The sequence below is a fragment of the Oncorhynchus gorbuscha genome, linkage group LG09, assembly GCF_021184085.1.
Source record: "Oncorhynchus gorbuscha isolate QuinsamMale2020 ecotype Even-year linkage group LG09, OgorEven_v1.0, whole genome shotgun sequence".
NCBI classification, from domain to species: domain Eukaryota; kingdom Metazoa; phylum Chordata; class Actinopteri; order Salmoniformes; family Salmonidae; genus Oncorhynchus; species Oncorhynchus gorbuscha.
The window spans coordinates 23,684,672-23,708,474 of record NC_060181.1 but is presented as its reverse complement, the minus strand read 5'-3'; the positions used below and the strand labels follow the sequence as shown (position 1 = coordinate 23,708,474).

General features: G+C 42.2%; 1 protein-coding gene across 1 annotated transcript in view; it reads left to right on the top strand.

The window, feature by feature from the left end:
• The window catches only part of LOC124044336 (zinc finger transcription factor Trps1-like), a 175,361-nt gene extending 151,820 nt beyond the window's left edge, over positions 1–23,541 (top strand). The window contains 3 exon segments of the mRNA XM_046363994.1: positions 6,735–6,857; positions 19,679–20,422; positions 20,424–23,541. Of these exon segments, the coding sequence (XP_046219950.1) occupies positions 6,735–6,857; positions 19,679–20,422; positions 20,424–20,600 (1,044 nt within the window). The 3' untranslated portion in view covers positions 20,601–23,541.
• The last annotated feature ends 262 nt before the right edge of the window (positions 23,542–23,803 follow it).

Here is a 23,803-nt window from a genome sequence, read left to right as displayed (position 1 = left end):
CCAGCAGAAGTAGCAGCACCACCAGTAGCAGCAGCAGTAGCAGAAGCAGTAGCATCTGTGCAGCGTGAAGTATAAATGCATGGTAGCTCGCAGGGCGGCCGACAGATCCCAGATAGCAGGATCAGTGTGAGGACCAGATCCAGTGATGAACTGAGGCAGGTCAGAAACAAGGACCACTCTCGCTCCATGGCAAAAAATATACATCACCGCAGTCGCCAAGGCAGAGCCGCCCCGCCGGCTGATACGTGGCAGGAGAGAGAAAAATGGTCCTTTTGCACTTAGGGAAAACAAAGACAATCAGAGCTTTCTTTTTCTGTCATTTTTTATTTCTTCTCTCTGTCCTAAGAGCTGCCTAGGTCATCCAGGCTGCAGCTGTTAAAAAAAAAAAAGTATTTTATTTTTAAGAAAAAGAGGCCAAACCTTGCAAGTCTAGGTATGGCTTCGTTTTTACAGATGGCATAGCAGACCTAGATGATAATTGAAAAGGAAGTCTGGAACTGTGAGCCATTTGACAAGGGTGGACTATTTCTGTTGCTTTTCCTGTGTAATTGACACTTGAACTTACTGGAGAGAGACCCCCCCCGGACACATACACACACACGCACATGCATGCATTCTCGCACACACACCACACACACGCTGCCTCATGCATGCGTACAAACGCACGCACTCACGCGCACACACACACATTCCCAAAACCCCCACCAGTCCGAGCCACCTACCAACACAACTGGCAATAATGACATGCTATACACAGGACTGCAGACATGACTGGATTGGGCCTGATTAGTGAAACTGCAGTAGTAAACTGCTAGGAACATGAGCTCATATGGTACATGGTATGGACAGCTGGAACCTCAAATTAACCAGAACAAGTATTTGTTCAACATACACTACCTATTTTTCCTGGTGTATTTTTGCATTAGTATTTTATTACTCCACAATAACAGCACTTACAGTTAACCGGGGAAGCTCTAGCAGGATAGAAATTTGACAAACTAACTTGTTGGAAAGGTGGCATCCTATGACGGTGCCACATTGAAAGTCACTGAGCTTTTCCGTAAGGCCGTTCCAACGTTTGTCTATGGAGATTGCATGGCTGTGTGCTCGATTTTATACACCTGTCAGATATGGGCGTGACTGAAATAGCAAAAACCACTCATTTGAAGCGGTGTACACATACTTTTGTATATACAGTGCATTCGGAACGTATTCAGACCTCTTAACTTATTCAACATTACAGTCTTATTCTAAAATGTATTATATAAAAAAAATCCTCATCAATCTACACACAATACCGCATAATGACAAAACAAGAACAGTTGCTTTTTCTGTTGCTTTTCCTGAGTAATTGACACTTGAACTTACTGGAGAGAGACACTCCCCAGACACATACACACACTTTTTGTTACGTTACAGCCTTATTCTAAAAATGGATTAGATACAAATACCCCTTAATGACAATGTTTGCTAATTTATATTTTACTTTTTTTTAAATATATATATATATATATATATAAAATATATCACATTTACATAAGCATTCAGACCCTTTACTCAATACTTTGTTGAAGCACCTTTGGCGGCGATTACAGCCTCCAGTCTTCTTTTTTGTAAAATTATAAAAAAACATGATTTGGAAAGACAAGGTCCCACGGTTGACAGTGCATATTAGAGCTAAAACCAAGCCTTGAGTTCGAAGGAGTTGTCCGTACAGCTCCAAGACAGGTTTATGTTGAGGCACATACTTCTGGGGAAGTATTCCAAATGTCTGGAGTATTTTTACTTTAAAAAAAGAAACTGCACCGTTATTTAACCAGGTAGGCTAGTTGAGAACAGGTTCTCGTTTACAACTGCAACCTGGCCAAGATAAAGCAAAGCAGTGCGACACAAACAACAACACAGATTTACAAATGGAATAAACAAGCGTACAGTCAATAACACAATAGGGGAAAAAAGAAAGTATATACAGTGTGTGTAAATGGTCCCCAAGAACACAGTGGCCTCCATCATTCTTAAATGGAAGAAGTTTGGAACCCCCAAGACTCTTCCTAGAGCTGGCCGCCCGGCCAAACAGCAATTGTGGGAGAAGGGCCTTGGTCAGGGAGGTGAGTGGCCTTTATGGTAGAGTGGCCAGATAGAAGCCACTCCTCAGTAAAAGGCACATGACAACCTCCTTGGAGTTTGCCAAAAGGCACCTAAAGACTCTCAGACCATGAGAAACAAGATTCTCTGGTCTGATGAAGCCAAGATGTAACTCTTTGGCCTGAATGCCAAGCGTCACGTCTGTAGAAAACCTGGCACCATCCCCACGGTGAAGCATGGTGGTGGCAGCATCAGGCTGTGGGGATGTTTTTCAGCGGCAGGGACTGGGAGACTAGTCAGGATCGAGGGAAATATGAACAGAGCAAAGTGCAGAGACATTCTTGATGAAAACCTGCTTCAGAGCACTCAGGACCTCAGACTGGGGTGAAGTTTCACCTTTCAACAGGACAACGACCCTAAGCACACAGCTAAGACAATGCAGGAGTGGCTTCGGGACAATTCTCTGAATGTCCTTGAGGGACCCAGCCAGACTTGAACCCGATCTAACATCTCTGGAGAGACCTGGAAATAGCTGTGCAGCGGTTTGAATACTTTCCGAATGCACTGTATAGTGTATCTACAATACAAAATCCATAATACAGCAATATAACAATATTACAATGTACTTGTATGCAGAGTGCGTGTGTTATTATCTTTCGTGTTCTTCAGATATATTTGCATTTATGTTTTATGTCAATGTGTAGTAGTGTTAATAGGTCTATAAGACGACACATTTGTTGTACTTTCTAAATGCTATCATTTATGTATGAAGTGAGTATTTGTTTGATTCAGTAGATCTCGCCGCCTGCTCTATTGATTACAGTTCAGCAGACCACTGTTGCAGGTTATTCATTGCGGGTCGAGCCACAGGCCACATGTTGTAAAATGTCACTTCAGATTACCTTGGACCGAGCTCCACCACTGGCTGCTCCACTCACTGAATAAATGGAGAGTATTTCACTTGGAAGAGGAAGACATATTGTCTGATGGCATGTCTCTGATTGACTTTTATATGGTAGCCTAGCTATCAGCCTGGGCAAATGTTGTCTACAATTCACTACAAGTCTTAACTGTTTTTTTAGGGGGTAGATCAGATTTAATATTGCAGATAGTTTTGGCTTCCATCAATGTAATTGTCTGCATCATTTCCAATCCCCCGTATAGTTTTTGTAAATATATTTTCCTTTGTTTTTAACCCCGTCAGCTAACCTCAACCCCTCCCATCCATCTCTGAAGACCATCCAGTTTTGATTTCTATTTGCCATATATTTTTTATTTGTGCTGTTTCACAAAAGTTCTGAACCTTTATACATTTTACGGACACAGTATATTTTACATGAGTTATCTTGTTGTTTTTAGTCCCACCTTTTAGTCCCATCACTCAACCCCTCCTAAAAATCACTGAACACCATCCATCTATTTGCCATATATTTTTCAACTGTGCTGTGATGTTTCACAATTCTATTCTCATAGTTTCTAAATTGTAAATTAAATTATGTTTTTTTTTGCTAAGAGTATTATTGTATTATTGACTGATTGACTATGACTTTTTAAATCACCCAGCAGTGCTATTTGCAGAGTTGGCTCCAAGTAAATGTTGCAATTTCTCAACCATTCCTGAACCTGCGACTGAAAACAAGCTGCATGTGGACAGTACCAAAACAAATGATCTAATGATTCTGTCTAAAACTCTGAAGTTTTGAATCAGGCTTCGTTTTGTGTATCAGTTCATAAACCATGTGCCAGTCTTAGCTGTTGTTTGTTGGTCGAAGCCTCAACTTGTCAAGAGGCAAGGAGAAGGAGATACAGGTTGAGCGAGACAAATAGGACTGCTATCAGCTCGAGCTGTGCTCAACGTGTAAACATTTACACTTTCCAGCTGTTGGAAGTGTCTGTGACTCTAAGCAAAACACGTGTGAGTAATTTGGCCGAGGCAGTCGGGGTTCGGGCATGAGCCTGGAGGGGGAAGAAAACACAGGGATGATGATGGACACAGTGTTTAGCTTGTAACGCTAGAACAGGATAGGAAAGAATAAATCAATCAATCAATCATACCTGTCATTCCAGCCATGTGGCAACCACATAAAAACTCCTTGGGATTTGGAATGTGTTTGTTCCCCTCTGTGTCCAGGTTTCTTCTGTGGTAGTAGCCTAAGCATTAATCCTAACCATAGATTAGCCCATAATTTGTAAGCATATATATTTTTTTACATTTTCTTTAAGTATACCACAAAGAGAATCATTCTTATTTGAGAGTAATGGTGTTCTGTAGCACATATTTGCGTGGTCTAGCTAGCAAACTGATCGGAATTTGCCTTAATTGGATGAACGTGAATGAACCATTCATTCCGTGTGGTTTCAGGGTTAATTCCATGTGGTTACAGGATTGAAACAGAAACAAGTCAAAGGGTTAAGTTTAGGTATACCGTCTGAGTTGTTAATGTTAGGGCTATGGTGTGGGGAAGGCTTCAAACAAAAACAATGCGTAGTTTCCATTAAGTATCATCAAGTACTCTCCCTGCTTGCTCGAGAATGATGAACGTCCGTGGCGCTGAGTTTAAGCACAGTGCTGTGCGGTAGTTTTTTTGGGGGGTGGCGGCTGACAAAGGCATATTTCAAACGTCCAAAAACGACGGCTTGCTAGCTATAGCCTACACTTATTTAATTTGAACAGGTAATCATTTGTAATAGTTCAATAGATGTAATTGTTCAATTAAAGACTTTAAGTTTGTCATTTGAATTGATTGTAAATGTTGATTGTATTTTCACACTTAAGAATAATACATTCTGAAATGTTGAATCTGGAAATAAAAGGTCATTTTGGTGTTTCAGTTTGAAGGACGGTTTTAGGGAGACAACATTAAGTTATTTTATTGGAGCACAAGCAGCCGTGCAGAGCGCAAATTGTGTTCTGTGATTGAAAATGCTAATTGTCAGAGCGACTTTGCACTTGCTGATAGCCCACTAAAAACATGTCTCCATCTCATTCCATTATTGCAGTAATTTTGACTCTTCATGGCCGCGCCCAAATACCGTCCCTTCATTCCTCTTCACTTCTTTTCATTTTCCTTGTATCTATGATTTATGTCTGATGTCAAACTTTAGACTGAGGAGGCATCAGCAAATACGAGATCATAATTAGTTTAGCTGACGATGGGCCTCCGATAGCGCTTGCATCTGGATGGAAAATGACCCTATAGGGAACTGGCTACTCACCAGAACTTTTTACTGATACATTGTGAAACACCCGATGAATCAAGTATCCTTTCTCTGCCAAGAAAGCTCTCTGGATTTGGAGCCAATATTACGTCCGTAGAAAAGCTTTCCATTCTAAATGTATCAGAGGAGAATTAGGAGCATTGTATTTTTTCTGGCGAGAAGAGGACATGACTCCCTACACAACATTTCGGAAGTTCAATAAATGGCACAATGGCATTTACAGGCCCCTTAATCTCGACAATGCCAATGTAGCCGGCTAGCCGCGCTGCGGATCACATGCACGGCAGGACCGACCACTTGTTAAGTTCATATGTTGTTCTGCATTTGATAAGGTTGGACACTCCAATGATTTAGACATGACTGCTTTTCTGTACTTGCCTTATGGGTCAGCGCATTGTTTTTTAACTCTAGGATGGGACAGGGGGCGACAGGTAGACTAGTGGTTAGAGCGTTGGACTAGCAACCGAAAGGTTGCTAGATCAAATCCCTGACCTGACAAAATCTGTTGTTCTCCCACTGAACAAGGAAGTTAACCCACTGTTCCTAGGCCATCATTGAAAATAAGAATTTGTTCTTAACTGACTTGCCTAGTTAAGTAAAGGTTAAAAAAAATATTAGGTTTTTGAAATAATATGGTTAAGGAGGGCGTTAAAAGAAAATAATTGAAATGTAGTAAAGACAAAATATTAGAAACAGTTTCCAGGATTGAAAATTTTTGAAAATGGGCTCAGAATTGCTTCCTACACAATCAGTGCCACACGTGAAGATTATAGAATGAAAATGAGGCTCCTAAAAAGGTCTCGTCCTCAGCTTGTCATAGTGGTGCAGGCGATTAAGGCTGATCTCTGTCTAGTGAAGTGGTCAGGTGTCGTCTCAGACTCAGTGGTATCTTACCGGACTCATTAATCAGTCTAAAGTTAATTAGTGAGAGAATCAGCTGGGTTCTATTTATCACTGCCCAACTTGACCTTCTGATTGGGCAGTGTGTGTGTGTGTGTGTGTGTGTGTGTGTGTGTGTGTGTGTGTGTGTGTGTGTGTGTGTGTGTGTGTGTGTGTGTGTGTGTGTGTGTGTGTGTGTGTGTGTGTGTGTGTGTGTGTGTGTGTGTGTGTGTGTGTGTGTGTGTGTGTGTGTGTGTGTGTGTGTGTGTGTGTGTGTGTGTGCCTGCCTGCCTGCCACACTCATACAATGAACCCAGATGATGATAAGATGTTTCTCCGCTCCAATCTTTTTTCTCCTCCTCTCTCTCTCTCTCTCTCTCTCTCTCTCTCTCTCTCTCTCTCTCTCTCTCTCTCTCTCTCTCTCTCTCTCTCTCTCTCTCTCTCTCTCTCTCTCTCTCTCTTTCTTTCTTTATATTTACCTTCCCCTTTGCACCCATTTTCTCACTGACTGACTGACTGACTCTCTCTCTCTCTTTTGATTTGGCTTTCAGAGACGACGAGGCTCAGGGGTATTCTGTGCCAACTGTCTGACCACCAAGACCTCGCTGTGGAGGAAGAATGCCAACGGGGGATATGTGTGCAACGCGTGTGGCCTCTATCAGAAGCTCCACTCAGTAAGGCTGGCGGGGGGAGCTTGGAAAAATACAGGAGTGTGTGTGTGTGTGTGTGTGTGTGTGTGTGTGTGTGTGTGTGTGTGTGTGTGTGTGTGTGTGTGTGTGTGTGTGTGTGTGTGTGTGTGTGTGTGTGTGTGTGTGTGTGTGTGTGTGTGTGTGTGTGTGTGTGTGTGTCAGGGGGAGGGGGAGGGGAGAGGAGGGCAACCTGCTATTCCAGCCCACCCACTAAAATAAAATAGCCGTTAAATAAATGGTAGCAGGACACTGTAGCCATTCTAGCCTGTCCACCCCACTTCCTCCCCAGGTGACTGGTGCTCCTCTCAGGGCCTGGGGGAGGAGGGAATAAGGGGTGCCCCCATGCACTCTCACCCCTAGCCCTGCTAATGGTGATCTGGGAGTAATCCTGTCTCAGCCTAGAATTCCCTAGCTACCCACAGATCCCAAAACATCTGACCCTAAAGTTCACACATGCTCCTCTCACACACATGCAGGCTCATACATCACATAGGTATGATAGGTCTACTCCCTCTTTCTCCCCCCTTCTCTCTCTCTCTCTTTCTCCCTCTCCATATCTGTTCACACACATTCTCTCAGTCAAAGGCTGTGACCTCACTTTGTGGTGTCACACAGATGGAGAAAAATAAACATGATGGGAATTAGGGATGTAACGATTCACCGATATGCATGGTCCCCAATTCAAATTTTGAAGATATGACTGCATCGATCCACGGACCCCAAACCAATCTAAATGTAGCTTGCATCGGTCAGAAAATCAATTAAAACATTACAAATTGGCAGTTCACTAAATTACTTTCTTTCTACCTTCTGAAAACTGATGCGTCCTCTCCTTCAGTGTCGAACTAAGCCTCTTTGATCTAAAAGTCATTTAGGGAATATCAGTGGCCTAGTCAGTCTGTGCACTGTGCCCAGATTCACACACTGACCAACGCCAAATAGCCGTAATCTTGCACATCTGCACCTACAGCATTCAAATGCTTAAATGGCTTGTGTGATATTAGGCTTCATTATTTAAGCGACAATCTATGTAGTTGGCTAGGATATTGTTATCTACGCACTGTTGAAAATGGTGTTTTACCAGAATTAAAGTAAGCTACTGGAGACACAACTCTCCTCTGGCTATGCCTGCTAAACGGGGCTTACAATAGATTTCATTTAGATTGTTTACGTTCATACTTTGTCCATGCTGATAGTTCACCAATAGTTTTGGTAGTTTTTCTTTAAACAATCAGTGTATATGGTCATTTTTAGATATACAGGGTAAAGTTGATAATTTCATCACGGGGAAAGCAATAACTTTGCGAGGCGCACTACATGGCCGAAGCGAGAGTAGAAAAGAAGCTCACTTAAAACATCCAAACGGTCAAAACCATTCGATTTTGAGATAGGGGTGAATCCAGAGTTATTCATATATTCATTGGCTATGTCACAGCTAATTTGTAATCGATAAATATTGATACATTACGAGCTCAAATGACCAAATCGCCCTCTACTGGCCTCATGGGTGGAGCGGTTTTCATATTTTTCATAATTTCATCATTAATAAACATTGTAAAAAATATATGTATATAAAAAATCTGGTGTTTATATGTCAAACGGTTTCATTATATTTCAGTCTTCTGTGAACTATATAAAGTGTAAAACTGGGATAAAAACTCTAACTCTACATAGAGTTGAAAAAAACATTAGGAACACCTGCTCTTTCCATAACATAGACTGACTAGGTGAATCCGGGTGAAAGCTATGATCCCTTATTGATGTCACCTGTTAAATCCACTTCAATCAGTGTATATGAAGGGGAGGAGACAGGTTAAAGAATGAGTTTTAAGCCTTGAAACAATTGAGACATGGATTGTGTATGTGTGCCATTCAGAGGGTGAATGGGCAAGACAAATGATTTGAAAGGGGTATGATAGTAGGTGACAGGCACACCGGTTTGAGTGTGTCAACAACTGCAATGCTGCTGGATTTTTCATGCTCAACAGTTTCCCTGGTGTATCAAGAATGGCCCACCACCCAAAGGACATCCAGCAAACTTGACACAACTGTGGAAAGCATTGGAGTCAACATGGGCCAGCATCCCTGTGGATGGATGCTTTCGACACCTTGTAGAAAGGAAAGGGAAAGGGGGATACCTAGTCAGTTGTACAACTGAATGCGTCTTCCTCATTTAACCCAACCCAACCTCTGAAACAGAGATGTACGGGGGGCTGCCGTAATCGACATACACGTCTTCGGCGCCCGGGGAACAGTGGGTTATGCCTTGCTCAGAGTCCATGCACCAAAGAATTGAGGCTGATCTGAGGGCAAAATGGGGAGTGAAACTAAGAAAGGTGTTCCTAATGTTTTGTACACTCAGTGTATATCTGACATGGTACAGTAAGGTGCCTAGTTAAATAAAGGTTCAATTCAAATTAAAATAAATCAAGGTGTATACTTTTGTGTCAAAGTAGATGTGTTTAAGACTACCAAGAAACACTCTTGTGTTACTCTGATTTAGCCCACTGCAGTAAAAGCTTAATCTGCAAAAAACTATTAGTGGGTGAAGGTGATTTCAGAACCAAAGTTGGGGGACAAAAAAACATAGGCTACATTCTCCCCCTTATCAGATAGTAGATGCCTAGTCTCACTTATGGCTCTGATCAGGTACCTACACCAAAGACATACACCATTTGCACACAGACACAGTACATACACCAGGGTTCCCAACTTTGCCCCACAGGTGATTTTATTTGCCCCCACAATTATTATTATCATAATTTTTTTGTTGTTGGACATAAAAGACTAAACACACCAGCAAATCAACTCCAACGGATACATTTTTTACAAGTTTGTTCCAAAGTATTCCCTCACATAAATAGAGAGATATATGTGATTGGGTACCAATGTAAACAAGGTGTGAAATGATTCTGTTTTAGTCAAATACTAAATCTGTTTGGGCTTCTTGCAGTCAATTTGCAGTCTACAAATGATCTGTAATTATGTTCCAGCCCCCTGAACATCTGCTCACCCAAAAATCGGCCCGCAGCAGAATCTAGTTGATGACCCCTGACATACACTATAGACATACATCATTCACACACACACACACACACACACACACACACACACACACACACACACACACACACACACACACACACACACACACACACACACACACACACACACACACACACACACACACACACACACACACACACACACTAGATTTAGAGATCTCTCCATAGAGGCTACACAGAGCACGGGCGAAGGCCCTGTGCGAGGGTCATGTGCCGCCTATGGAGTGGAGCAAATCCCATTCCATCTCCAAAGTGCCTCCTCCCCTATGTTCTCTAGGTGGAGCAATGATCAGACCGAACACACGCGAGGATAATCGATGTTCCATCGCGGTTCCATTTGTTTCATACTGTCGCCAGCAGCAGATTTATTTTAGAATGGAAAATTAGTGTTTAAACAACAACTGTTAGTGCATCGAATCGCATCGAACCAAATCGCATCGATTCATTATCTAATCATACCGAATCGCATCGAACCAAATCGCATCGATTCATTCTCTAATCATACTGAATCGCATCGAACCAAATCGCATCGATTCATTCTCTAATCATACTGAATCGCATCGAAGAAAAATCGCATCGATTCATTCTCTAATTATATCTAATCGCATCGAACCAAATCGCATCGATTGATTCTCTAATCACACCGAATCGCATCGAACCAAATCACATCGATTCATTCTCTAATCATACCGAATCACACCGAACCATTTCAAACTAAAAGTAACGTTCATGTATCGTATCAGTGCCCATGTATCTAGATATGTATCTAATCGTCTTGAAAGGGAAAGATGCACATCCCGAATGGGATTGTTATCATTATAATTCTGTTGATATGGGGAGATTGCCATTGTGTAACAGACTTCAACATGTTATCCAGAAATAGGTCAATGTTCTCAATCATTGAGGATTTTACAACTGGATTTAGTTCACAGGCCACAGGCCCTATACCTCTTTCAGAATGAAATGTTGGTTTTTAATACACAAACTGTATTTTTTTTCTCTCTGGTGAGTAAACCACCACGGCCTGGGCTGGAACCTTCCAAGACGTACTTCTCAATGCTCTTTGAAATGAAATAGTGTCTGGGCAAACATATGGGTAGGCAAATGTGACATCATGTGAGGAATTACCCCTCGGAAACAAGGAAGCCTTTGTCTCCGCACGTCACTCAACGTTAACATTTTTATGTTTAATCTTGGTAATTCGGTTACGACTGGGTTAGAGTCCACAGGGTCCGCCAGTCCAGTGTATAGTGCATATTCTAGGCCGTGTTGCATGCCTGAAGGCGACTGGGCCGGCTGCCTGGGTGGTGGGGGGGACCTACACAGGAGGCTCCCTGAGTCGGTGTGGTCGACTGGGCCAGAGAGGGAGAGAAAGAGAGAGCCAGGCTCCAGAGAGCCTTGCTACAAGAGGCCCTTTCACTGGCCAGGCCACCTGGTGGTCTAAACCAGCTCCAGTCCAGCAGACCAGGCCTACCACAGTCAGAGAAAGAGAGAGACAGAGAGAGAATGAGACGGAAGGAGAGAGGTGAGGGAAAGACAGAGAGGAAAAGAGAGAGAGAGAGAGAGGAATTGGGTGAGAGAGCGAGAGGGAGCTTTTCCTAAGATCACACACTCCCCTGACTCTTGTTCGGTTAGATAGAACCTAACTAAAATGTTTATTATATTCTATTAAAATGTTTGTTCTATTCTACTGAGCCATTTACTTTATGTTCTTATTCGTATATTTGATTATTTCTTATTGTTCTTGCATTGTCGTGAAGGAACCTGCGAGTAAGTATTTTGTTGGATGATGTACTGTATACCATGCTTATTCCCATACATATGACTAGTAAAACTTCAAACTGAAACTTAAACTGATGACTCCCTGTAGGTAGTTTGACCCAGCTGGGGTTTTGTGTTATGAAAGACAGTTTCTTTGGGTATCATATATAATTTATATTGTAGTGCATGCTTAAACTTAAAGCACACATTGAAAAACGTCTGATATTAGTTGTTATTATGTAGAAATCCATACAATTATGTTTGTGCACCAGTGGAAGTTTGTATCTTCGTCCTCTTTTTCTCTTATGATACACTGTTGGTGTTATATTGATCCACCTTCAGACATGATGAAAATGACTGTGGTTGACTCCATTATATCCCCAATTGCACCCTATTCCCTATATAGTGCACTACCTTTGACCAGAGCCATATGGGTAGTAGTGCACTATGTAGAGAATAGGGGGCCATTGGGGACGTAGTGATACTCATCATCTGTTACTTTCGTCTCTGTGTGCCTCTGGACCTGCATGCTGCAACTGGCATGTTGTTTGGGCTTGTTTATGTGTTAGTTGTTAGCGCTCCTTGCTAGTTGTTAGTGAGGAGGTAGACTCTACAGTGGAGGAACTGGCATGTTGTTTGGGCTTGTTTATGTGTTAGTTGTTAGCGCTCCTTGCTAGTTGTTAGTGAGGAGGTAGACTCTACAGTGGAGGAACTGGCATGTTGTTTGGGCTTGTTTATGTGTTAGTTCTTAGCGCTCCTTGCTAGTTGTTAGTGAGGAGGTAGACTCTACAGTGGAGGAACTGGCATGTTGTTTGGGCTTGTTTATGTGTTAGTTGTTAGCGCTCCTTGCTATTTGTTAGTGAGGAGGTAGACTCTACAGTGGAGGAACTGGCATGTTGTTTGGGCTTGTTTATGTGTTAGTTGTTAGCGCTCCTTGCTAGTTGTTAGTGAGGAGGTAGACTCTACAGTGGAGGAACTGGCATGTTGTTTGGGCTTGTTTATGTGTTAGTTGTTAGCGCTCCTTGCTAGTTGTTAGTGAGGAGGTAGACTCTACAGTGGAGGAACTGGCATGTTGTTTGGGCTTGTTTATGTGTTAGTTGTTAGCGCTCCTTGCTAGTTGTTAGTGAGGAGGTAGACTCTACAGTGGAGGAACTGGCATGTTGTTTGGGCTTGTTTATGTGTTAGTTGTTAGCGCTCCTTGCTAGTTGTTAGTGAGGAGGTAGACTTCAGTGGACCATCAGGTAGGGTTGTATACGTAACTCTTCCTACTCCACTAGCTGCTAACAAATGATATGGAGAGGAGGGGATTCCAAGTCCGCCGGGTTCCCCATCCGTTTGCTCAACACTCCGAGTCTGGATTGTCTGTTTTCCTGAGATTGTTTGTTTGTTCTTGGCAATGGCAAGCGTTCCTCCCATCCTCCCAGTGGGGACTGATTCATGATAGCCACATGTGCGCTTGTTCGTTCAGTCCTCACCGGAAACCACCTGGATGTTGCAGCAGTGTAGCGAGGGCCTTGTTTAACAGAACATCACCATCGCTTGTCTTTTAAGAGGTCCTTTGGTGGCTGCAATTAATCAGTGATGAAGACGTTTTCATCTGCAGGCGTATTCATCGGCCAATGGCAGTAGTATTTTTATACTTTTGAATAAAAGTTTTATACGCTGTACAGAAATAATTCCATAATAGCACCTCATAAACCGGTGCTGTAGTGGGCCGTAATGGAGTTCTGGACTCCTTATGCCATAGCACATTGCAACAATAAATGTCTCTCTGGTTTTATCTTCTAATAATAGGACTTGACGGGCAGCGGGGAGCGTATGCCCTGTGTGTGTGTGTGTCAAATGCCGGGTTGTAAAAACATATCGAAGTGGCAGCATTACTTTGTTCTGTCTGAAGAGTCTGTCTCTCTTTACAGTTGCCAAAGTGCACTCCCGCGTTGGTCATGCTGACAGAAACCAATGAATGGCGTACTCGAAACAGTCTCCTGAGACGTTTTGAAAAGTTCTGCTGCTGGTGACAGAGAGAGGTGGCGCACCCAAAGGCACCCTATTACCTACATAGTGTACTTATTTTGACCAAAGCCCTGGTCGAAAGGAGTGCACTATATAGGAAATAGCGTGCCATTTGGGACACAGACTATGGTGAAAGCAGTAGCTTGTTGAAGAGCGAGGCAGCATAGAGAAAGGTAGCTAGCTTATTGAAGCTCATCCATTTGACCAGTACAGTCTGGAAATGCCAACACTTTTGTATTGTGTAGGCCTTTGTCTGTAGTAGATGAGCCAAAACACCAGGAGACAACTGACGGTCTAGACAGACACAGCAACAGTATGGAAATAGATGCATGCATGAATAGGTTTTGGAGTTGAACATTTGCTTAGATGGATGGAAACAGCACATCCTGTAAGAGAGGTAATAATGGGTAACTATTGCAGAAAGAAACATAAGGTAAAGATGGTGGGAGAATGAAGATGACCTTTCTTCTGTCTGTGTCTTCCATCCACCTTGTTGTGTCTGTGGCCTTTATTGTCAATCTGTTGTCTATACTGTTGACTAGCATCCCACCTCGCCAACAGCCAGTGAAAGTGCAGGGCACCAAATTCAAAACAACGAAAATCTCATAATTAAAATTCCTCAACCATACAAGTATTTTACACCATTTTAAAGATACAATTCTTGTTAATGAGTGTCTGATTTCAAAAAGGCTTTACAGCGAAAGCACCACAAACGATTATGTTAGGTCACCCCCAAGTCACAGAAAAACACAGCCATTTTTCCAGCCAAAGAGAGGAGTCACAAAAAGCAGAAATATAGATCAAATTAATCACTAACCTTTGATGATCTTCATCAGATGACACTCATAGGACTTCATGTTACACAATACATGCATGTTTTGTTCGATAAAGTGCATATTATTAGAAATAAATCAAATTTTACATTGGTATGTTATGTTCAGTAGTTCTAAAACATTCTGTGATTTTGCAGAGAGTCACATCTATTTACAGAAATACTCATCATAAATGTTGATGAAGATACAAGTGTTGGAATTAGAGATATACTTCTCCTTAATGCAACTGCTGTGTCAGATTTCAAAAAAACTTTACGGAAAAGCAAACCATGCAATAATCTGAGTACAGCGTTCAGTCAACAAAGCAGCCAAAAAGATATTCGCCATATTGTGTAGTCAACATTAGTCAGAAATAGCATTATAAATATTCAGCTACCTTTGATGATCTTCATCAGCTTGCACTCCAAGGAATCCCAGTTCCACAATAAATGTTTTATTTGTCCGATAAAGTTCATAATTTATGCCCAAATAGCTTCTTTTGTTAGGGCGTTTGGTAAACAAATCCAAACACGAGTTCAGGTCCAGCCGAACGTCGGACAAAAAGTTCAAAAAGTTCCGTTACAGCCCGTAGAAACTTGTCAAACTAAGTATAGAATCAATCTTAAGCATGTTTTTAACATAAATCTTCAATAATGTTCCAACCGGAGAATTCCTATGAATGTAGAAAAACAATGGAACGAGAGCTAACTCTCTCATGACCGCTCGCCACGAGCCTGTGGCACTCTGCCAGATACCTGGCTCAATCCCCTCTCATTCAGCCCCCCTTCACAATAGAAGCCTGAAACAATGTTCTAAAGACTGTTGACATCTAGTGGAAACCTTAGGAAGTGCAATATGACACCATTTACACTGTATATTGGAATGGCAAAGAGTTGAAAGACAAACCTCAGATTTCCCACTTCCTGGTTGGATTTTTCTCAGGTTTTCACCTGCCATATGAGTTCTGTTGTACTCACAGACATCATTCAAACAGTTTTAGAAACGTCAGAGTGTTTTCTATCAAATACTAATAATAATATAGAATAATAATAATATACTAATAATAATATTAGCATCTGGGACAGAGTAGCAGGCAGTTTACTCTGGGCACCTTAGTTAATCAATACTGCCCCCCTGTCACCAAGAAGTTAAGCTTTGATCTGTCTGCAGAAAATGCCCTTAGCATACAGCGAGCTCCAAAAGTATTGGGATAGTGACACATTTTTTGTTGATTTGACTCTGTACTCCAGCACTTTGGATTTGAAATGATACAATGACAATGAGGTTACATTGCAGACTATCCGCTTTAATTTGAGGGTATTTTCAATCATATTGGGTGGGCCGTTTAGAAATTACAGCACTTTTTGTCCCTCCATTTTTAGGGGGGACAAATTCACTTAATAATAATATAATAATATATGCCATTTGGGAGACGCTTTTATCCAAAGCGACTTACAGTCATGTGTGCATACATTCTACGTATGGGTGGTCCCGGGGATTGAACCCACTACCCTGGCGTTACAAGCGCCATGCTCTACCAACTTAATATTGGGACAAAGTATGATTTTTGTGTGTCTGTAACTTTTTAGCAGGGAAAGAGAGAGAGAAAGAAACAGAGAGAGTGATAGAGAGAGAGATCAAAAGAGAGATAGAGAGAGAAAAGAGAGAGAGATGAATAGAGAGAGACAGAAAGTGACAGATAAAGATAGAGATAAAGACAGAGAGAGACAGAAAATGAGAAAGAGAAAACAAAATTGAAAGAAAGCAGAGGGAGAGAGAGTGAGAGAGAGAACAATGGAGTGAGAGAGACAGATGGAGAGAGAGAGAGAGAAGGGAGGACACACGAGGAAGGAGCCTCCATGGTTTCAGAATGTTCCAGTCAGCAGAGGGCACTCTTTCTTCTGGTCTGAATCATCCTCTGCTTCTCCTTTCCTGCTGCTCTAGACAGACAGTCTTGACATCTGGCTGAGAGAGAGAGAGTGAGACAGCGAGAGAGAGAGGGAGGAGGGGGAAAACTTCCACTGCTTTCATTCACCGTAGGGAATTAAGTGTTGTAATAGAGCAATGGAAGATGTGTATGACTGATACAACTGTTCCTGGAAAATACTATTTTCCTTCTCCTTTCATGGAGCCAGAGCCAGAGTGTTGGGTGAAAGGTCACCAAACATTTCTGAGTCAAGATCACTTTCGCAGTCAAAGAGCAAGCCGAGATCTACCGCTCAGATTTTTTTTTAAACACGACTTAAAAAATGTAACCTAATAAAAACAGTTCTATAGGAATGAGGTTTGTGCAGTGGGCCTAATACACTATCACAGCATATTGGCTATATGCCTGGGCTGCCAATATTGTTCTTCCCAGACCATGTTATACTTCAAACTTAAGCTTTGATCAGCTGGTGTGTAGCACTTGCGCGGAACAGCTGAGCATAAAATTAAATAATTTGCTCATAATTCCGAGTTGGATGACCATTCAAAACGATTTTTCCCAGTTGGATCTTGTTTTTTTCCCCGAGTTCCCAGTTGTTTTGAACATGGAGTTAGACCCGGTGGAAGGAGGGAGAAAGCAGCAGAGGTTCCGTCTCTCACGGCCCCTGCTCTCTCTTTCCTTTCCTCCGATGAGACTAACCAAAGAGAGGGGCCACCATCTTCCACCTGATGGCGAAACTCGAGTCGCACCGCATTCGCCTTATGCACAAATTCATGTTGTTCCTATGACCAGAGAAAGTCAAATATTAGTCGATATTAAAATAGACAAGACAAGCTGCTAATTATAATAAAAATGCAGTGCTACCGATACACTTGGCTTCCCATTCATTGCAACTACATCTTGAGTGGAAGTAGAGAGAAGCGCGTTTTATGTTTTGTAATAGTGTTGAATAAAAATAGTGTTGAATCAAAACATAGACATGATCTCACTCATAAAAACAGTAGCTTTTTGCTGTATTCTTTGACAGTCTCTCTCATCATGGTTTTAAAAGTTATGAAATCTCACTTAGGCTCACTCATGGTAGCTGTAGGCACGGTGATTTGACTTTTTTAATTGGCCAGCAACTGCCTCTGCAACCCAATGCTGTAAGGGAAATGCAGCGTTCCATCTGGTGTACCAAAATGCAATGACGCTATAGGTGGGATCGAGGCGTTATCATTGGCTTTTCTACAGAAATGCTTTGTGATCGCCAAGGAATGCCTTGAAGATTGACCGGTTGGTGACCACTGGTATAGGGCCTACATGTTTCTGAATAAATAGCCGTACTTTCATTGAGGGGGAAGGAGGGGGAAATGTAGGATCTTAATTTGAGCCAATTTGCTACAGCAGGAAATTAATCCTGCAGCAACAGGAAATGTGAATTATTATGTGGATTATAATTCATGACATTTGTTGTAGGGGTTGATAAGTTTGACATTTTAAAGTGGAAATTACAAACTTTAGAAGCCTTTTAAACCTTGAATAAAACATGTGTTTTCATTCATGTTTTCAACAGAGTGATCAAATTAAAATCATACATCTGTACGCTCTTAGAAAAAAGGGTTCCAAAAGGGTTCTTCGGCTGTCCCCATTGGAGAACCCTTTTTGGTTCCTGGTAGAAACCTTTTTGGTTTCAGGTAGAACTCTTTTTGTTTCCGTGTAGAACCTACTGTGGGAAGGATTCTTCATGGAACCCAAAGGGGTTCTACGTTGAACCAAAAGGGGTTCTTCAAAGGGTTCTCCTGTCGGGACAGCCGAAAAATCATTAAAGGTTCTAGATAGCACCTTTTTTCTAAGAGTGTTCTAGCCTTAAAGGGGAAAAAGTTAATTTCCCTTCTTCCTATCAACCTGTGCCATCAAACCTTTCTTTCCTCTTTTTTTCATGTCTCCCCCCTTTTTTTGATTGGTTTCCGTTCCCCGGGAACATGTCAACTGATTCTCTATCACAAAGATAAGGAGGTAGGCAGCGGTAGGGTGTGATATTGATTCCTCAGGGACTTTTCACACCTATAAGTCAGTCTGCAATAGGGTCAATCTGATCCCTTTTATTCAGATTCTCTTCTGGCCATTTCTTCGCTGGCCGTATGAATATACAGTATGTTTAGGGAGCAAATCGGTGGAATAAAAATGGCCACACCTCTGTTTTAGTTTTTTTTTCCATGCACCTATTAGTTTGGGCTCCCAGTTATTTCTGGGAAATTTCAATGGAAAGCGGGTGAAACGTTTTAATAAAAACGTGTCCGTCGGCATTGCCGTGTTAAGTGTCAGGAGTTGGCTGTGAATGCCAGACTCTACCTGTGGCAGAATGACATGAAGGAGAGGAAAAAAGAAAGGAACAGAACAGGAAAGAAAGGAAAGGCTTGGATGATAAATGAGGGCAAGAACGTTCATTTTGCTCCTCCATTTCAAACGTGTCCTAAAGGTAGACTGACAGAATTCTTGCTTCGATTTCCCAAATTATATTAGATGTCTCTGTATTTTCAAGTCAATGCTTGAGGGATGTCATATCACACGCAAACACAGAAATTATGAATAAGTGATGACCTTAAGCTTGACGCTCGAAAAAATATATTGCAATTGTAATCACTGAATTTAATGATTACTATTTGCCTGGTGGCTACAAATATGAATTGGCCAGTTAATGAGAGAATACTGTAGGCTACATCCATTATTTTGTGGATCTTGCGGTAAATGTGTTACCATTTAAAAGGTTGCATGCCATCTGCAATACACCAACACTCCTGCAGTATTTACAGGAGGTCTTATCCCCTTATTGGGCTCTAATAAGCAATGTGAGCTGCCCTGGGGCAAGGCTTGTCTGTGTGCCAGCGCTAGATGGAGGTCAGACGCTCGTGTCTCCTGTCTGCCCAGCTGTGACTGGGTGACGGCTGGGGAGCAGAGGGTGCAGGCGGGTTACAGAGGGAGGATGTGGGTTAGAGGGGGAGCAGTGGAGGAAAAAGGAGCTGTCACTATCAGGATTAAGCTTTACTGACTAGAGCCTAACTCGCCGAGTCCTGATGCTTTTGCAGTAATTCTGGGATCATTTTAGTGGCGTAATATGTTGTGTAATTACACCTACTATCAAATTGCTTAGCTGATCGCTTTTCTTATTTAGGGACATCTTTAGCTACATTTTTTATGTATGGCTCACTACATAAATAAATCAAATGTATATCTGTCTCTCACCAGACTCCACGGCCGCTGAACATCATCAAGCAGAACAACGGCGAGCAGATCATCCGCAGACGCACGAGGAAGCGCCTCAACCCCGATCCTCTGCCCTCCGAACCTGTGGGCTCCAAGCAGCAGCGAATCAACAGCGAGGAGCGCCTTAATGGCAGTCCCCTGGAGCGTCGGCCAGGAGAGGATGGGCCAGGCTCAGACGGAGGACCCGTTCCTCGCGGAGGGGAGCCCCCGAACGCCCTGGGCAAGTACGAGGCCTACGGCTCCTCTGGGGCTAAGGGCCACCCCAGCCCTCGCTCCACCCATGCCTTCCTGGTCAGCCAGACCCTAGAGATCCACAAGCGTATGCCTCCTTTGCACATACACAACAAGAACCCTGCGGAGGGAGGGGCGGAGGGGAACGGGGTGGGCTCAGCCGGGGTCCATCACATGGGCTCGGAGGGGAAAGGCGGCTCGGCCTCCGAGAGGGGTAGCCCCATCGAGAAGTACATGCGCCCTTCCAAACAGGCTAGCTACTCGCCACCAGGCAGCCCCATCGAGAAGTACCAGTACCCATTCTTCAGCCTGCCCTTTATCCACAACGACCTGCAGAGCGAGGCCGACTGGTTGCGCTTCTGGACTAAGTATAAAATGTCTGTGCCGGGCAACCCACACTACCTAGGCCACATGCCTGGTCTGCCCAACCCTTGCCAAAGCTTTGTGCCTTACTCCACCTTCAGCCTGCCCTCACACTTCCCTTCCCCACCCCCCCGCCGGCCCCGAGAGTGACATCCCTCTCGACCTGGCCATCAAACATTCCAAACCGGCCCCCACCGCCAACGGCTCCACCGCCGCTGCCAAGGAGAGGATTAGCAGCGCCGACACACGGGCCATGCCCACTGTCCCCCCCAGTAGAGAAGGAGAAAGAGAAAGAGAGAGAGCAGCATGAGAGAGGAGAGGAGAAGGAGGAAGTAGAAGAGGGGCCATCGCCCCAGCCAGCTCCTCCTCCCCCAGCCGTTGCAGCTAAGCCGGAGAGGGTGGACCAGAGCACGCAGGACGAGCTGACCTGCAAGTGCATCCATTGTGGCATCGTCTTCCTGGATGAGGTGATGTACGCCCTACACATGAGCTGCCACGCCGACGGAGGGCCCTTCCAGTGCAGCATCTGCCTGCACTCCTGCGCAGACAAGTATGACTTCACCACACACATACAACGAGGGCTTCACCGGCCCACCGTCGAAGCTGAGACTAAGGCCGATGCTCCAATGGACTCTGTGTGATTTTGGTGCCCCCCACAGACTTGGAATTCTAGCACAAGCATAGCAGTATGAAAAAGAACTCTACGGACAAAAACAACGTACTGTAATGATTGAATGAGACTTTTTGCTAAATGTGCCATGATAGCTTCTGTGCCTCCGCAGCCAGTGTAGGGAACTAATATCATTTAAACATTTATATTGGACTTAATACAGAAAAAGTGATTTGCTATTTTGTTTTTTGTTGTAAAGGAAACGCTTTTGAGGAAAATGGTACCACAAGTAGCCGCTTATTTTTGTGTTTTTTGTTTTTTTTGCTATTGTTAATTTTTTTCTTCAGAAGTGTTACTTTGACAAGGCAGTTCAGTAAACAACAAGGTACATCTACAAGTTTTTGGGATTGGTTTATTATTCAGTGGGTTGGTTGTGCTACTCATCAATGTTCTCTTACCTGGTTGATTCAATGTTCCGTACAGAATGAGGATGTGTGAATTGATATGTAAAGTGAGGAAATGGGAAATGTCAGTCGTCTGTCATAATCTCATCCCCGATGGATGGGCAGAGTGATGACTAATGATTGGATTGTCCTCAAATAAACGTCCTCAGGGAACGCACGTGGCTGATTTAGAAACATAGCCTGCAGTGGTTTCAGTCGCATTGGTCTCTGCTTAACATCCATCTAAGTGTCTTGTGTTTTAATGTATTTTAGTTATGGCTACAGCTTGTTTTTTGTAAGGTTTTTTTTGGGAAAACTATTGTCACAGAATTTCCCCTAGACATTTTAAGTTGCTAGGATGCAAACCTTATATCACTAAAGACATTTGGGAAGGAAATAAAATAATAAATACATATTTTTTTTCTATGTTGTTAATATGAAAAATGCATAATATCAGTGCCTGATATATTGTACAAAGTATTTTCTACCTGGTATGTTGATATGCAACATTGACTTTCCATTTGAGTAAAGGGCCACGAGCTTGGCTCTGCAAAACTGTTTACATTTGCAAATGTAGCAAACAAGGTAATGAAGCAAAATGCCTGCAATTCTTAGTATTTTTCTCTCATGAGGACAGGACGATAGATCACGTTAAAAAAACAGAGGCCTTTTGTCAGAAGGTTGAATGGGAGATCAAATGGAGTCAAAGTATTTTCTTCTGTTTGTTTGAATGCCACAGAGAGGCACTATCCATTCCATGTCTTTCTTTCTTTGTATGCTCCTCCTCGTACACATTGTAATGCTTTATAGTCTACAAATGCTCTGTATTGGACTTTGTTCATCCTGTATGTATTTGTTTTAAGAGAAGCTGATGTAGCTCGGTCATAAATCATGTTCTGTGAGCATTATAGCTTTGGACATCATGGGTTTTCCTGTCCAGGTATTTCAACTGACTATATCGTACACAAGGCCCATTTTTTGTATCTCTATTAAATTGAAATTGACATAATACTCTAATATTTGGTTTTTAGTAAGTCTTATTTTCAAGGACTTAATTTGAACATAGCAGGAATTTCTACTTGTTCCATAGACAGGTGAAACAGGTGCCTTTTGACGGAAATAAGTCATTGAATATCAACAGTGTTGAATGCTTTTCCCATCAAATCAGCTGTTGTATAACTCATCCAAGTAATTGACAGGATGTAGATGGATTAATACCATTTGAGCGACAAAACAAATACTACTTCCACACAGTTATCACACAGCAACATTACCCCTCTGTAGCTTGTTTCTATTTTGCTTGTAGACAACGTATTTAGCCTCTAAAACACTCCCCCAAAAACCTGTTTCTCTCTCTGTCCTCTCGCTCTCTTTCTCTCTCGTGTGTGCGTACTGTGTACGTCCACCCATTGCTGCTGCTGCGTCTAGCATGAGTTCAATCTAAACTGTCCATCCTTAGATACACATACTTATTTATACATGAGCAGCGGGGAACGAAACGAGAGTCTGCCTGGGATTCACAAACAAGGATTTGTGTGAAGTAGCGATGAACTCAATATAGCCTTACAATGCTGCTTTACTGCACATGCCTCTCGGAAAACAAAAAACTGTAATATTAGTAATAAATTCACAGGTGCATTTATCATATGATAGCGAATAACATAAGGAACTATTTTTCTTTTTGTGTTCAATTTGCGAAGTTTTAATTTGAAATATGTTAACGCTTGCACTTCAATTATTCTGTTTTATTGCCAAGGAAGAAAGAGGATACTGTTAAATGTGTTATTAGCATGCTATACACAGGTACTGCAAAAATAATTAGCAGGAGTGAACATGCCTATAAGGAGGACAAGACAAAAGAAACACCATGGACAGAAAGAATGATCTGTGCCAAGAAGATGCCATTAAGCCAGTGTGGACACGGACATGGCAAAAAAGGCAAATGTTTTCGTACATGTTTTAACCATCATTTTTAGAAAGTTGTTTCTTGTTTTTACACTTTATTGCATAGAAGATGGGTTTAGATGATTTGTTTCTTTATTTTGTTTTTCCTGCTACCACCTTTACGTTTTTGTGTCGTAGGTTTTACATGCAAAAAAATCAACAAAGATGGCAAAGATGTCTGTTACATCTAAACTTGAATAATAATGATAATAATAATAATAATTAATAAAGTAATAACAAAACATGTTCTGCAATCTCTTGGTTTTTATTCTGTGATTTTCATGACCATACCTTGATATACGGCTCTGGAGAAAATGAAGAGACCACTGCAAAACTATCCGTTTTTCAGGTTTTACTTGTATGTGTTTGGATAAAATGACAATTTTGTTTTTATTCTATAAACTACTGACAACATTTCTCCCAAATTCAAAGTAAAAATATTGTCATTTAGAGCATTTATTTGCAGAAAGTGTCACTCCTGTGCGAAAATTCTAACTGTTGTATAACTCATCCAAG